The sequence below is a fragment of the Carya illinoinensis genome, chromosome 11, assembly GCF_018687715.1.
Source record: "Carya illinoinensis cultivar Pawnee chromosome 11, C.illinoinensisPawnee_v1, whole genome shotgun sequence".
NCBI classification, from domain to species: domain Eukaryota; kingdom Viridiplantae; phylum Streptophyta; class Magnoliopsida; order Fagales; family Juglandaceae; genus Carya; species Carya illinoinensis.
The window spans coordinates 35,140,862-35,155,077 of record NC_056762.1 but is presented as its reverse complement, the minus strand read 5'-3'; the positions used below and the strand labels follow the sequence as shown (position 1 = coordinate 35,155,077).

Genomic DNA, 14,216 nt, shown 5'->3' with positions numbered 1-14,216 from the left:
TTCTTTTTCCAAGGATGCAATTAAAGATAAAGAAATATCTTTCCGCTTCCACCAATAGTCGTGAAAAGACATGGAAAAATGTTCCAAGTTAACGCGTCCTTCGACAATGAGTTTTGAGCTTTTTTTTTTTTATTCTGCCCAAGGAGGATTGAACTCCAAAAATTCAAACTTTAATCCTACGGCCTGACATGTGCAATGACAGAGTCATGCACGCGGCCACGTAGTATACAACCAACGTAACATTGTGAGATGTTCCTTTCAAAGTCAACCCACCCACGTTGTCGTGTAGTAGTGAATGCTAAGGCTACCCCCAGTTTAACCGACGCCTCTCCCGGATATGAACGCGCCCACACCTAGATCCCGAAGTCTACCCCACGCTCTAATCACACGTGGTTGGTCAACCCTATCGGCCGCTGCCCAGCCTGCCCGTCTTTCTCTCTATGCCCTGTCAAGTCTCCGCCCACAGCCCAGACCACCTGCCCGATCCTCTCTCTCTCTCTCATTCCCTATATATATTATCTACACCACGCATTCTTTCCAACCACTTGTTCGTTACCCCTGACCACCACAAAATGGCAAAGCTCGCCTTCACTTTTACGGTAACCTTCTTCTTGTTCGCCCTCTGTTATGCCCGAATTCCGACAGGTATCGTGGAGAACGACGTCGCTGGGGATGAGCAGCTGGAAACTACTACCACTTCCCCCGCAACCGTCACCAAAAAGACCGGAACCACCATCCTCCTCCCCAGCGAGAAACTCGAGCCCGAATTCTCCACCATGGTCTCTGTTCCCGAGGAAACCGATTCGAATCTGCCGGAATCCAACTCTAATTCAATCCCGTTGACGATGATCAGCATCCGTCCGATTGACCGCCACTTCCCCAGGCATCCGTTCCCGTTAATGTTCCGTCACGGACACCGTTGCCGCCACCACCGCCAGCCGCGCCACGACCAACAAAGCCAAGGCCACGAGTTCAAGCCGTGGGGCCCGCGCTTCCCTGACCGCGAGGTTCCTTACGGTGACGATATGATAGTGGCCGACGAGAAGGATTCGGGTTCGAATCCGGAGTCTCGGGGCGTGGTGCGTCAGATCCCGGGCAAATGGGTCGAGTTCAGTCACCAGGGGCCCAGGTTTCACCACGGTGACGTGGAGGCAAGGGAGGAGGACATCAACGATAAGGATTCGGGTTCGGATCCGGAATCTCGTGGCGTGGTGCGTCAGATCCCGGGGAGGTGGGTCAAATTCAGCCACGAGGGCCACAGGTTTCACCACGGGCACGATGACGTGGAGGGAAGGGAGCACATGATGAAGAAGAAGAGGCATCACCGACACGGGGAGCGAGAAGGTTGGCAGCACGAGCACGAGCACGAGCACGAGGACGAGGACGAGGACGGGTTTATGAAGAGGGTCCGCAAGTTTTTGGATTTGTTTTGAAGCTGTGCGTTGACTCCGGCTGGTTTATGAAGCGCTTATACATGTAGCTTTTTTCTGGTTCTTTTCTTTCTTTGATGCTCTATGTATCCATATATCATTCGGGCGCTTTATCTTTGTAAATAATCTTGCATCCGTGAGAGATGTTAGAAGTATTATATGTATAATTAAGTCTATATTTGCTATGAAATGGATACTATGCTTTTTCTTTTGGGTTTTTAATTTGGTTTTCTGTGGATTAATCACTGATAGTACTAGTTATTTTGGTTGTTTCTAGAAATCTCAATTTGTTGGGGGTGGTTTGGAAAATCTGGATTTTGGAAAGCCTTAAATTTGATAAGAGAGGGAAACAGTTCTTTGCTTTCCATTCTGAAATAAATAAACCAGTTGACCGTTATATCTTGCCTTAACAGAATTGAAAGAATAACAATTATCAGAAGTGAGTGGAACAGGTATCTATTGAAAGGGTGCTGGTGAGCTCTGAACAGGGCCACGGACTGACTTGATGAGAAGCTCCACTTACATCAGAACACTTCCAAGGAGGAGGGCTCCTTGATCCTTTCGGTGTCACGCCTGCAAGGTTGATGTTAGAGAGGCAAATCCCTGTAAAAGGGGAGCTCCTCAGGCCTTGTATTAAACCAGCTTGCAGCACATTCACACCCCAAACATTCTTAATAGCGATATCCTTGACGACCGGGAAGGCATTTGGGTTGAATCCATTGTCTGGGTGGTCGCCAACATCACCGGCAATCTTTATCCCCTTTCGAGCATTTTCCAAATACACATCGGATACTGAAATATTTCTTATTAACCCTCCCCTACCAATGTTCGTTTTCACATGGATACCGACTCCCACTTTGTAAAGGTGTATGTGTTCTGCCAAGACATTCTCCACCCCACCTGAAGTTTCACTTCCAATAGCAATCCCGGAAAATGGGGATGATCCTGTTATCCGACGGATTGTGATGCCAAAACTACGACGACCATAAGCAATTCCATATTCATCCCACCCACTCTTCACTGCCACAAGATCATCTCCAGTTGATATGTACGAGTCCTCTATGCAGACATGAGAGCTTGAATCTGGATCATAACTCAAAAGGACATACAGCAATACGTGATTATCATTCTATCCATGCTTCAGCAACCAACGTAAACGTTCGCAGTAGACAGTTCAGGGGTCTAAATTCAGAATTAAGCCAACCTATCTATCTTAGCCATCAGCAATTCCCTCTATTATAGCACACTATTCAAATATCCTACCACCAAGAAGAATTTGGAAGGGTCAGCAGGACTTACCCTGCTCCACCCAAAAATCTAAGAATGAACAAGTTATAAAGGCTACATATAAAGGTCAGGTCAAAAGAAGTACTACCTGGATCGATACCATCAGTGTTGGGAGAGTCTGCAGGAGCCAATATTGTGACATAGCGGACAACAACATTGCTGCGGGAAAAGACAGGTGTATGAGATGGGATTATAGCTTTATTCTTCTAATCCTAGGTTGTATCAGGCTAGTGGCAAGGAACAATATGAGACCCGTGAGAGAAATATGAAAATCTAACAGTGAATCTAATGTAAATCCAATTCAAAAGTTTTAATTAATGGTAAGTCTCCGTAACTCTGCAAGAGCTATAAAAGGATTTTGCCAACTTGAAATTATTGGATGGTGATAAAAGTCTTTTTAACACTTAGCCAAACTGGTTCTTGTGACTCTCATGCCGCCCTGCAAAAACTTAAAATGCCAAATGGTATATTTAGCTCAGCACTATATAAATTACTTACCTAGACATCAAAAAAAAAAAAAAAACACTTCTAAACCTTATAACCAGTAATTTAGTAATAAAAACTGGACCAATGCTTCAGCTTGACCCATCGGTTTGATGGGACATTACTTCCATCTACGTGGGCACATGGAGCCACACATAATCAATTTCTCAAAGATACTATTATGGTGCAGCCCGGTCCTTAGACAAAAACTCGCAAAATAAAGTTTAATGCGATTACCTGCAATAGACAGGGTGAATGTTCCAAAATGGAGAATTCCGGAAAAGCACGTTTGAAATGACGATGTTTTTAGAGTTCACAAGTTCAATGAGACTCGGTCTAGTAAATTGAAGAGTTCTCTGCCTCCACATGTCCCACCATACATCTCCTTGGCCATCAATTGTCCCATTCTCACCTATGAAAAACAGATCAGAAAAACATTAAAATAAAAAGAAGACAAATAGAAAATGGGTCATTTGGTACTAAACCATGTAGTTCTCGATTGAGATTTTACAGTCACTGCATCTCAAGAAACCCACATGTTTAATTACTAAACATGAGCTTCATTACTAAATAATTCGCCTATATATTTAATTTTTTTAAGTCTTCACTCAAATTTATAAACAAAAACATTTCCATGTCAGCTGGTACATTTCCAGCCAGCTACTTGCATGTGAGCTTCCCTGCCACGCAGCATCTTGTACATGACTGAAGGGCGAAGGTTCTTCAATTATTCAGTGATTTAAGATGCTTCTTTGGACAGAAGGGATCAATGATTATTCTGTAAGACACCACAAGCAATGATAAATATTCTTGTTAATACCCACCAGTGATTACAACATCACGAAGTCCATCTCCGTGAAGAAAACTCATATATCTTCCTCCAGGGCGTTCCCTACCTCTTCCATAAGATGGCAAAGGAGCAACTAAAGGCCAATTTCCAGTATCCTGAATCATCAAGAAAGGAAGAAAATTTCAACAGTGTGGAATTAACTAAAGCAGTAGTCATCTAAAGCTTTCAGTTCTCTTAGCTTTTCCTTCTTGAATAGAAAATGTAAATATTGCAACGAATAATATTACACAAGACTCAATACCCACAGGAGATCACATTTGTGAGTGCCCCTCACTAGAAGTATTAGTTCAAAGTCAGTCAGGTTAGGCGCAGCCTAAAATAGGCCCGGGAATATGCCACAAGCCTCAGGGATTAAGGTGGATAAAAAAGTCACTAACCAGCTCAACTATCCAAGGACAATGAAGGTCCAACTATTGATTGCTGCAACCCAAGTTTGTAATCAGGATACTGAGGCTGGAAGGTGTTAGGTATCCCTTATATACTTCGGATTAGGATATAAGGGTGGTAAACGGATCTCACATTAGCCAGGAGGGAGAAGGTCTTGCCCTTTATAATGATACCAAAGACTCCAATTGTCGTTGACCAGTCCTTTTGGAGCATAGGTCTAGATATGGCTTGTTCTTTCCTTGAGTTGTTACATCCCTTCACCTGACCTGATCAAAGGATGAAGTTCACTTGTGCTCCTTGATCATAGGTAGAAAAGGGTCCTAATTAGATGTGGCCTTAATATTCCTAATCATGCACACAATAATCAGACAAATAGCCAGTCAGTTTGTGATAATGTATGGTCATGCTGAAATGATAGGAGACCGTTACCATGAGGGCATACTAGCAAGAAACAAACCATACCATTTGTATCTGAAGCCATTGCAGTCCTAAATTTCATAAATTAATTCAAATTCACTAGTTTTGAAATGAGGAAAAAAAAAAAAAATCACCTATCCATTTATTGTTGGTAATAAAATTAAAGGCCTCAACACCAACAGTGGCAAATGAGAATCACGGAAACCAGCTATAGTCTCTCTGAATTTGTGAATAATGCAGAAATTAAAAAGTACCTTCACCCAGTAGACGAATCGAGTTATTATTTAAAAACAAAACAAAAAAAGGAACAACCATGGGGGGGAGGAGGGGAATATCTATGTTACTTTGGCGGAAATGTATAGATCATGGCCACAACCAAAGCTGTTTGTGGTAAGCTAGTGAGCTACCACAAAACCTCAAAGCATGATACAGGTGCAGACAGGACAACATGACCAAGGAAGGGCTGCGAGTATAAAAGGTATGGGACCCGACCGGTGTGATTGGGGGGCGGCCTTGTTTTTGGCCATAAAAATTATTAATCAGACCATAACTTTGAAATTCTTCTGATGTTTGTTGTAACAAATATTACATCAAATGTATTAATATTGCTAAGCGTGGATGTTCTGTTGTTAGTGATGGTATGTTTTGGTTATATAATTTAGGTATCAGACGAATGGAAAGTATTTTGATCCTACACCTGCTTATGAAACATGCAATATTCTATTTCAGCGCTTATCAAATACGACAAGCCCACCAGCAACATATCTAGCTGTCCAACAACCTTGATTATTCCCACTGAAAATGCAATGCACATGCAACCATGCTACACCAGACCCACAATATTCTTTTCCTTTCCAAGCCAGGACCCACTATGGTAAATGTAGATCTATTAACCGCCAAAATTCTCCACCATCATCCTCGCTAAGCCAAGCAAAACGTATTACCAATCAAAATCAAATTTTCAACAGTGCACTAATCCATAATCTAATATCCCAAACTCGTTATCATTGTTCTCATTTAGTAACAACGGAAACTAATTAAGCGAATTACATAGCAATCAGAACAACCGGTACACATGATCTATGGCAAATTTGGAATTTTATATATCACAACGAATCGGGCATTCACGCTAACGATATGACAAAGGAAAATTATACACGCAAAGAAGTTAAGACACACTCGAGTTTTATGGGTAAAGCTAATTAATGAGACTGTGTACCTGAGTGGCTTTGATAACAGCATCTCTAGCCAAGTAGAGGGTCATGTGGCTAGTGAGATTGAAGCTCTCTGTTAAGTACACCCCAGGAGGTATGTAAAGCAGCGTACCACCTCTCCTGCTCAGGTGCTGAATCCGATATATCGCCTCCCGAAACGCATTCGTATTCAACGTCCGCCCATCACCAACACCCCCGAAGTCCGTTATCGAGATCTTGTCGCTCCGATACCTCATCGGTACTATCCCCGAACACGTTATCAGTTCCGCAATCGCGATGGAGCTCAGAAACGGCGCAATGGTTGAGAAGCAAAGCAAAATGGAGACCACGAACCGAAGCATTTTCGTAATTTTCAACTCTTTTCAAGGGTGACCAGTAGATGTGTGGATTTTCTGTGTTGTTTTTAGGGGAGTAATTTGAGAGAGCCAACGAGAAAATGCACAAAAGCTACCTTAGAGAAAATTGAGATACAATAAACAAAGGGATTCTTTCCGAGAGACAAAGTTTGAAATAAAACTTTCTTCGAGAAAAAACCAAAATTATTTCGAGATTTGGTTTAGAATCTTCGAGAAAAGAGTGTATTGCGCGTGCGCGCGCGTGTGACAGAGAAAAAGTATGGAAGATCTGGAAACTGGTACAAAGAGAAAGCTCCAAGCGAAGTGTTAATGGAGATTATTCTGCATTAAAATAATTGAGAAGGAAGGAAAAGTTACGCATATGAGCAACAAATTCACCAACGGAAGCCAAATTGAGAAAGAGGAAGAAAGTGACCCGTAAGATTGAGCTCTGAGGCAGCATTAGGGGACGGGTGAGAGCAGTTTTCCATGACACAGCTTTATTGTCTTCATTAAGAGATGGAGAAAGTAGCAGAGCAGGAGCTGGGCCGGTCCTAATCGTTTCTTCTCAATAAATGCTGCATCGTACTAGCAGTAAACTAGTTAGTGTAACGGACACCCATCGAATGGACTTCAACATTTTCCTGATTTGTTTCTCTTCCTCGAGTAAATTAAATATTAAATAAATTTATTTTTCAATATTGTCCAAGTCCACTGTCGGCGCCTCCAGAAGATCATTTGATCCACCAATGGCTGCATAGGCTTCCTTTGTTTTCAAGACGAGTTAAGTTGAAATTAAAATTAAAATAATATTTTTTAATATTATTAAAAAAAGTTTTAGATCCCAAAGTTATCAGGAAGAAAAGGAAGTCCGGGCACAATATAATGGGTCGATTAAAATTATTGCCATATCAAATTTAGATTTCTGTGGTTTTAACTATTCAATCGTTATTGCAAAACTCTATAATAAAATATTATTATTTTTTAATTTAATTTAAATTTTATTTGATTTTGATAGGTTTGTATTGAAAAATATATAACATTTTATTTTAAAAAATTATGTAAAAGAATGTAGAATTCAAATAGCAATCATGAAGAGCCACATAGGTCTCCACAAAATTTCCTGTTGCACCCGCATACAGGTGATCACCAATTTATTTCTCTCCCTCTCCTCATTCCTTCTTTCGCTGCCTCTCCCTCCCCCATCTGCAATCGAGCTTCGACGCCCAAAAAAAAAAAAAAAATCCCTCCCCCATCTACGCCCTCTCTCTCACAGCAAACTTCCTCTCTCTTCAAGCCCAATCTCCCTTGGCCATCCAAGTCTGTCTCTGTGTTCACATTCGGCTAATTATTCCCATCACCGCAAAACAGTGATAGTAAAGGGACTGAATGGAGCAATAAGTGCTTGCATATAAAGCCCAAAAATCATATGGTTCAAACTGATTCAGAAGCAAAAAAAGTGGGAGGGTAGCTTCTACTATGGCTCTTGAACTTTATTTTCTTCTTCGTTCCAATCTTCATTTTAAAACAAACATCTCCCGGCATTGTTGGCTTTCTTTGGAGGTAGTTAGTTAATTTGTTTTTTTTTTCCTTTATCTTTGATCCATTTTTTAACCATATAAATATAAGGTATCTTCTTTAATTTTTTTCAGGATTGTATTTGTAAATATGGACTGGATTTGAGGGGAGAGAGAGAGAGAGTATGAGGAGACAATTCAACTTGAGAGTGACGAGGGGAAGAGAGAGTATGAAAGGACAGGCTTGACAGTTGATAAAGGCTGAGCTACGAGATCCTGTTGTGAAAGCGATGGCAGCAAGCAAAGAGTTTGATGATCTTGACCAAATTGAAGAAGAGGAAGATGCTGAAAGAGAATGCCAGGAGGGAGAAAGGAGACACCAAGAAGAAATTGAGAAGCTTGAAAAAGGTGGCTCACGCTAATTGCTTCTTAAGATGTTGTTCCAGCCTGTCCATCCTGTTCTGTTTATTTCACGACAAGAGCTTTTGAAAGAATTATTGAGGTTTAGACTGGCTCAGGCAAATGATATCAGGTGCCTCGCATCTATATCAAAGTTGTATTATACTCATATGTATCGGAGAGGAGAGGAAGAGGTTTATGGGGGGAAGAAGGGTTACCGGGGGGAGAAGAGGAAAGAGAGGAGAAAAGAGGGAAAAGAGGGGTTTACCTGGATCTGTGCTTATTTTAATCTCTATAAGCTGCCGACGTGTTTATTTTTTGCTGGTGGGTGTGAAAATGAAAGTTCCACCCGATCGAGCTCAAGGTTTGGAAAAAATATAGTTGTAAACACAATTATGTATTAATCTGTGCACTGATGTGATGTGATTGATAAAAAAATAAATTTTATTAAAAACAGTGTTAATTGAAATTTTAAGTATGAATGAATCAGTATTGATACACAGATTAGTACGTGACTGTGCTTGTATATAGCAAAACTCATTTACTTAAAAGAGAATATATTATTCCACATTTTTTTACACCATTTTTTTAATAAAATGTTATATATTTTTCAATACAAACATATCAAAATCAAATAAAGTTTAAATTAAATTCAAAACTAACAATATTTTATTGTTGTGCAATAATTTCTGAATAGTTAAAACCATAGAAATTCAAATTTGATATGGCAATTTTACAGGACTAGCCGTTTGTCGATACCATATATCCACTCTGTCATGCTCGAATCTTAGAAGTTTAAATGCCATTCAGTGGATCATACCATTGGAGAAATAAAATTGTTTGTCGGACCTATAAATTATTGAGGCCAAATTTATAAGAAAAGTCGTTCAAAATGGAGAGACCATTCAATGTAATGAAAGATCTGATCGATTATTACAAACGCCTTTAAGTTTTGTCCATTATGGTGTATTGATCTTTACTCGAAAATAAAAAATTATTGCTGTTCGCATTCACTCAATTAACTTACTGGGTAATTTCGGTAGTATGTTGCAATGCTGTTCCAATTATGATCTTGTGTTTCTATTTCTCAGGTAGGAATCTATAGCTTCGTTTGGATAGCGAGATGAGATAAAATGATATAATGAAATAGTTTATAAATAATAGTAAAATGTTTGAATTAATATATTTTATAAAATTTTCAAAAATAAAAGAGAAAAAGTTGAATAAAAATATTATAAACTTTAAAATATTTTTTTTTTGTTTTAAGATTTAAAAATTTTGAAATTTCTTTTATATTTTGTTTGAAAGTTTAGGAAAGTTGTAATGATAAAAATGAAAAAGTTTGAAGGTTTAAAATTAAAAAAATATTTATATTTATAATATTTGGATATTAAGAAGACTTTACTATTCAAACCAGGTCTAAATATGTATAATCCATTAATGACTATCATAAATTTTTAACAAAAAAATCAGTGAAAACCCAAAATCTGACACATTTCCACGTTATAAAATGTACCCTAATTCCAAAAAGCCTGAGCATTCATTTTCATCTGTCAGTTTGGAATGTGCAACTGCAACACTTTCAAACTGGCAACCGCACATGTGCTGCAGAATTTTTTAGCAAAATCTGAGCAACGTTCGTTTAGAATGTGGTTAACAAATCTAAACGTTCTTGGCCAACGATTATGTCAAAAATATGCTCCTAATTAATAGTGTGCACTGACATAGGCTCTTCTTCACGAGTATCGTGTGCATCAACCTTAGGTTCCTAACAAGTAGTAGGTGCATTTGCCAGTATGCATGAAGGTCTAATGCAGCACCCTAAATGTTGTGACATCTTTACACACCAGTACAGCAGAAGGTGGGTGTACCAACTCATTATAACCTTTAATCCGTGGAACTAACCTTTGGTCCAGACTTGAATACAGAGATTCACAATTGTGTGTAAATTGGTGGGTAGGTAGTCTTTGTAAACTAGACCTTGCAGGAGCAAATGGTCACAATATGTCTCGATGCTTACTTTTTAAATCCGCTTCTGAATATGTATCAATAGCATAAGTAATTTCAGCTCCTATAAATGTGCCGCCAAGAAGTATCAAACCTTATTCCATTGAAAAATTCAAACAAAGAATATATGATTCATGAACATAGCCTTCCAGTCAAACATAGATATTTACCCCTTATTTTAACCAAGAATATCCAAAGAGGTCCAAAAAAAAAAAAAAAATGAATATCCGGAGAGAAGGTTTACCAAGAGAAATAAGTAACAAGAAAATAAACATAATCTGTAGTTTTGTTTCGAGAAATCTGTAGGCCATGATGAGCTCGATCAACAGCTACTATAGATGCAAGATATCCCAATATTATTTTACAGTGGAAAGAAGCAAATTAACTTGACATATGAAGTAAAGAAAGTTTACCTCACCTCCAAAATACCAAACTCTGCTTAGCTTTCGACATCCAGCACCTCAGAATTTTCACTCACTGCATCCTCATCCTCCCCAAAAGATGATCTTAGATTCCGTCAATTGGCTCTGTCCGGTCATGCAAAGCTGAACGCTCTGAGACATCAGTCAGTGACTTGAGGTTGCACTTGATAAGGGCTTCCACAAAGTAGCATGTTTCATCCTTTGTGTTCCCATCTGGCACATCCACCACAAATGACTCGATCACCAATGTCCCTGGCCTCCCATCAATGATCTCTGGATGGACGGTAATGACAGAGGAGTAATTCTGCAAAATGGAGGGAGAAGGGGTAAAGAGTTGGAACGTTGTAGAATGAATTTTCCATACCAATGTCAATATGTCGGCCCTCACTGCCAATAACTAACAAACATAGGATCAAATAAGGGCAATGAATTTGTTTGATTAAATGGGTATTCCCAGGAAAATATATAAACAATACGATTTTGCCACATAACATAAATCCAGCACGAGTGAAAAACATAAAGGTTCAGGTTGAGGTGCTGGTAGGACACTAGGCACACACACATACATATATAATATTTATAAGAAATGAAAGCCTGTTTATGTCAAATGTGAAAAGAAAAGGAAAATACTACTGTATGGCAAACATTGCAATCTAGAAGCTTGTCCCAAGGATGGCAATGAGAAAAACTATAATATTCTATAGTATGTTGATCTATATACCTTCCGCCCCCCCTCCCCCTCTTAATATCCTTCAAAACACCATTTTATAATTTATAATAGGCCTATCTTAACCCAACCATTTCATTCTTCATAAAGTAATGCCAATAATAAAATTTGGTCTGATTCTTTAAGCAGTCTACACCATTCAACGGATTGGAATAAAAAAAATTAAAACACGAGATGTTTATTCAACTTTATCTCTCAATCACATGTGAAACAACTATGCATTTATGTTCCTTTATCCTTGCAATAATAGACTGCAGGGCCAGGGCCATCCCATGTATCACCAAACTACACTGTGGGGTAAACATGCATTGCGTCCACAAATTCCAGCAAATTAACCAAAGAAGAAATATAAAAAGGAGTTGAATAAGCCAAAACAACTTAGTGCAACCATCATTAGAGGCCAGAATTTGCATTCGCGAACATTAATCCCCCTCACCACTAAACCAAAAGATTGTTAACGAAAAGAAAGCGTGAAATTTATACCTTCAGCCTGTGATCTCCGCCGACGATTGTCATGCTAAAGATATGCTCCTCGTCATCCAGAAGCTCCAATCTTTCAGTGCTAGTAGTGGCGGGCAATCCCGACTTAACATTAACCTGTCTAACACTCCCGATCTGAAGATCACCGGCCTGCACAATGCACCTGCTAACAAACGGCTTGTACTTCTGTGGCTCATCAAATCGCCTCACCAAAGACCACACCTATTGCCCAAACATCACCAATCAATCTCCAAGTAACAAACATCATTGAATCCCTCGACCTCAACTTTTAAGAACTAGGACTATTTTATTGGTCTTCCTATGCTGATTTAGATAAGATCATCAAGTATGGTCCAAATTCTTCGAGCTGAATATTAATTGAACTTTTACGAACAGAACCCAATAATTGTCTATAACATATATAACTTAGTACCATATCGATCGAAGAGAAAACGAACCCAAATGCTCTTGGATATGCATGTGGGTCTTGGTGAAAATAGAAAACCTCGAGATAAACAGAAAGGAACATAAATAAAGAATTAAATAGAAACAAATGGGGCTTACGAGAGGAACGGGCGCTTTGATATGCTTAACGAGGGACTTGCTACACTGGTGCTCTTTGATCTCGTGCCGGTGGTATCTCCTAATATACTCGTCCTCCATCGTTCTGTACCTGCTGCCGTTCATGGCGATATAGTCATTGGTCACCATCAGGGTCCGAATAATGTTAAGTAACTGAGCGTACCTTACCGGAAACTGGTGGCCGGTTAATATAACCGATTGTCCAGAAGTCTCCGGAAAAAAGCGTGGTTTGGTTGTGATATGAGTTGGGATTCTGGTAAGTGTCCTCTCAGAAGCGTCCAAAATACACCGCCCACTTGAAGCTCCAATAGCGAAAGGTCCCAGAGCTTGAGCTTCTCTTTCCCAATCCAATCCCGTTAGCCTCACTAAAATAATAATAATATAAAAATATGGCGCATCTTGGAGTCTTGGACGCGCTTCATTTTATTAGTATTTGTTTCATATTCTCGGGCCAACAAGTTGCAGCAATTGACCATGGATTCATGCCAGATCGGACCCGATTACTTAGCGACAGAGATTTTTTCCCGCAAAGTTTTATAGCAATGCTTACGTACAATCGAGATAGCGTAAATCGTTTTTAAAGAAAATAAAATTTATTATTAAAAATTAATTTTTTCACATAAATTTTTTTTTGAATTATACGATATTTAAACAAAGGTAAAAATTGTTATGAAATCATAGAAAAGAGAGAGACATAACGTATTATAAAACTTTTAAAATGAGAGAGAAAGAGATAGAGCTCAAAAAGGTTATGAAACTTATAAATTTTTTAAAGAATTCAACGATATATATAGGCGTACAAAGAGGACTATGCTAGCTTACTATGCTAGCACTATGCACTATGTATATATCGGCCAACTCACTATACTAGTACTATGCTAGCACTATGCACTATACATATGTCGGCCAACTCACTATGCTAGTACTCTGCTAGCATTATACACTATGCATATGTCGACCAACTCACTATACTAGTACTATGCTAGCATTATGCACTATGCATTTGACAACTAGATAAATGTGGTCATACAATTCAAGATAGTTTATAACACTTCCCTTTTGGATGACCATATTTAAAGAATATGCCTCGTTAAAACCTTGCCAAGGAAAAACCCTATGGGAAAAAAAATCAATGGCGAAGGAAAAAGAGTACAGTATTCATGTGTATCGCTGAGTGCTTTAAGATTGCCTCATTAAAACCTTACAAAGGAAAACTCAGTGGGATAAAACCTTAGCGAAAGAAAAAGAGTACAATCAGCACAAGTCTTCAAGACATTACTTCCCCTGAAAAGTGCATGATAACAGATCTTCAAACCTCCGCATTCCAATGTTCTGCATAATTTTCTTAAATGTTGCAGTTGGTAGTGCATGATAACAGATCTTCAAACCTCCGCATTTCAATGTTTTGCATAATCTTCTTAAATGTTGCAGTTGATAATGCTTTAGTGAATAAATCTGTCAGATTTTTACTTGACCGTACCTTCTTGATATCAATTTCAACTCTCTTCTCATGAATTGCAATGATCTTCTTGTGTGTATCTGAAAGATAACTTGCATCTGTACATCCAACTGGCTGTGGACTTGATCCATGTTGATAAAATAATCACAACTGGATCTTTCTGCTCATCACTACTCTTCTGGAGTTGTACTCTTCTGGAGTTCTTGTAAATAACACAATT

The 14,216-nt window shown here is 39.0% G+C and overlaps 3 protein-coding genes and 1 long non-coding RNA gene across 11 annotated transcripts; 2 read left to right on the top strand and 2 right to left on the bottom strand.

Annotated features, from left to right (window-relative positions):
- Positions 1-532: 532 nt before the first annotated feature.
- On the top strand, positions 533-1,652 carry LOC122280455. The gene has a single exon (XM_043091356.1). It carries the CDS (start codon positions 573-575, stop codon positions 1,431-1,433), a length of 861 nt encoding a protein of 286 aa, XP_042947290.1. The 5' UTR covers positions 533-572; the 3' UTR covers positions 1,434-1,652.
- Positions 1,653-1,762: 110 nt separating this feature from the next.
- Positions 1,763-7,104, bottom strand: LOC122280454 (probable polygalacturonase). Of its 2 annotated transcripts, XM_043091354.1 has the most exons (6): positions 6,840-7,104; positions 6,074-6,745; positions 4,025-4,145; positions 3,438-3,612; positions 2,806-2,876; positions 1,763-2,513 (listed from the first exon to the last, which is right to left on the bottom strand). In XM_043091354.1, the coding sequence occupies exons 2-6, from the start codon at positions 6,407-6,409 to the stop codon at positions 1,864-1,866; spliced, it is 1,353 nt and encodes a 450-aa protein (XP_042947288.1). In that variant the 5' UTR covers positions 6,410-6,745; positions 6,840-7,104; the 3' UTR covers positions 1,763-1,863. The 2 variants fall into 2 exon arrangements, with proteins under 2 accessions (XP_042947288.1, XP_042947289.1); XM_043091355.1 differs by having other exon boundaries at positions 6,074-7,104.
- A 376-nt stretch (positions 7,105-7,480) lies between these two features.
- Positions 7,481-8,740, top strand: LOC122280458. Its single transcript, XR_006229912.1, has 2 exons — positions 7,481-7,966; positions 8,056-8,740. It is a non-coding gene; the product is annotated as an uncharacterized LOC122280458 (long non-coding RNA).
- A 1,672-nt stretch (positions 8,741-10,412) lies between these two features.
- Positions 10,413-12,938, bottom strand: LOC122280456 (abscisic acid receptor PYL3-like). Of its 7 annotated transcripts, none has more exons than XR_006229911.1 (4): positions 12,520-12,938; positions 11,959-12,177; positions 10,740-11,052; positions 10,413-10,658 (listed from the first exon to the last, which is right to left on the bottom strand). XR_006229911.1 is itself a non-coding variant. In XM_043091361.1 (4 exons), the coding sequence occupies exons 2-4, from the start codon at positions 12,616-12,618 to the stop codon at positions 10,834-10,836; spliced, it is 537 nt and encodes a 178-aa protein (XP_042947295.1). In that variant the 5' UTR covers positions 12,619-12,631; positions 12,701-12,938; the 3' UTR covers positions 10,413-10,833. The 7 variants fall into 7 exon arrangements, 5 of the variants coding, with proteins under 5 accessions (XP_042947295.1, XP_042947292.1, XP_042947293.1 ...); XR_006229910.1 differs by having other exon boundaries at positions 10,745-11,052; XM_043091361.1 differs by having other exon boundaries at positions 10,413-11,052; positions 12,520-12,631; positions 12,701-12,938.
- Between the last annotated feature and the right edge of the window lie 1,278 nt (positions 12,939-14,216).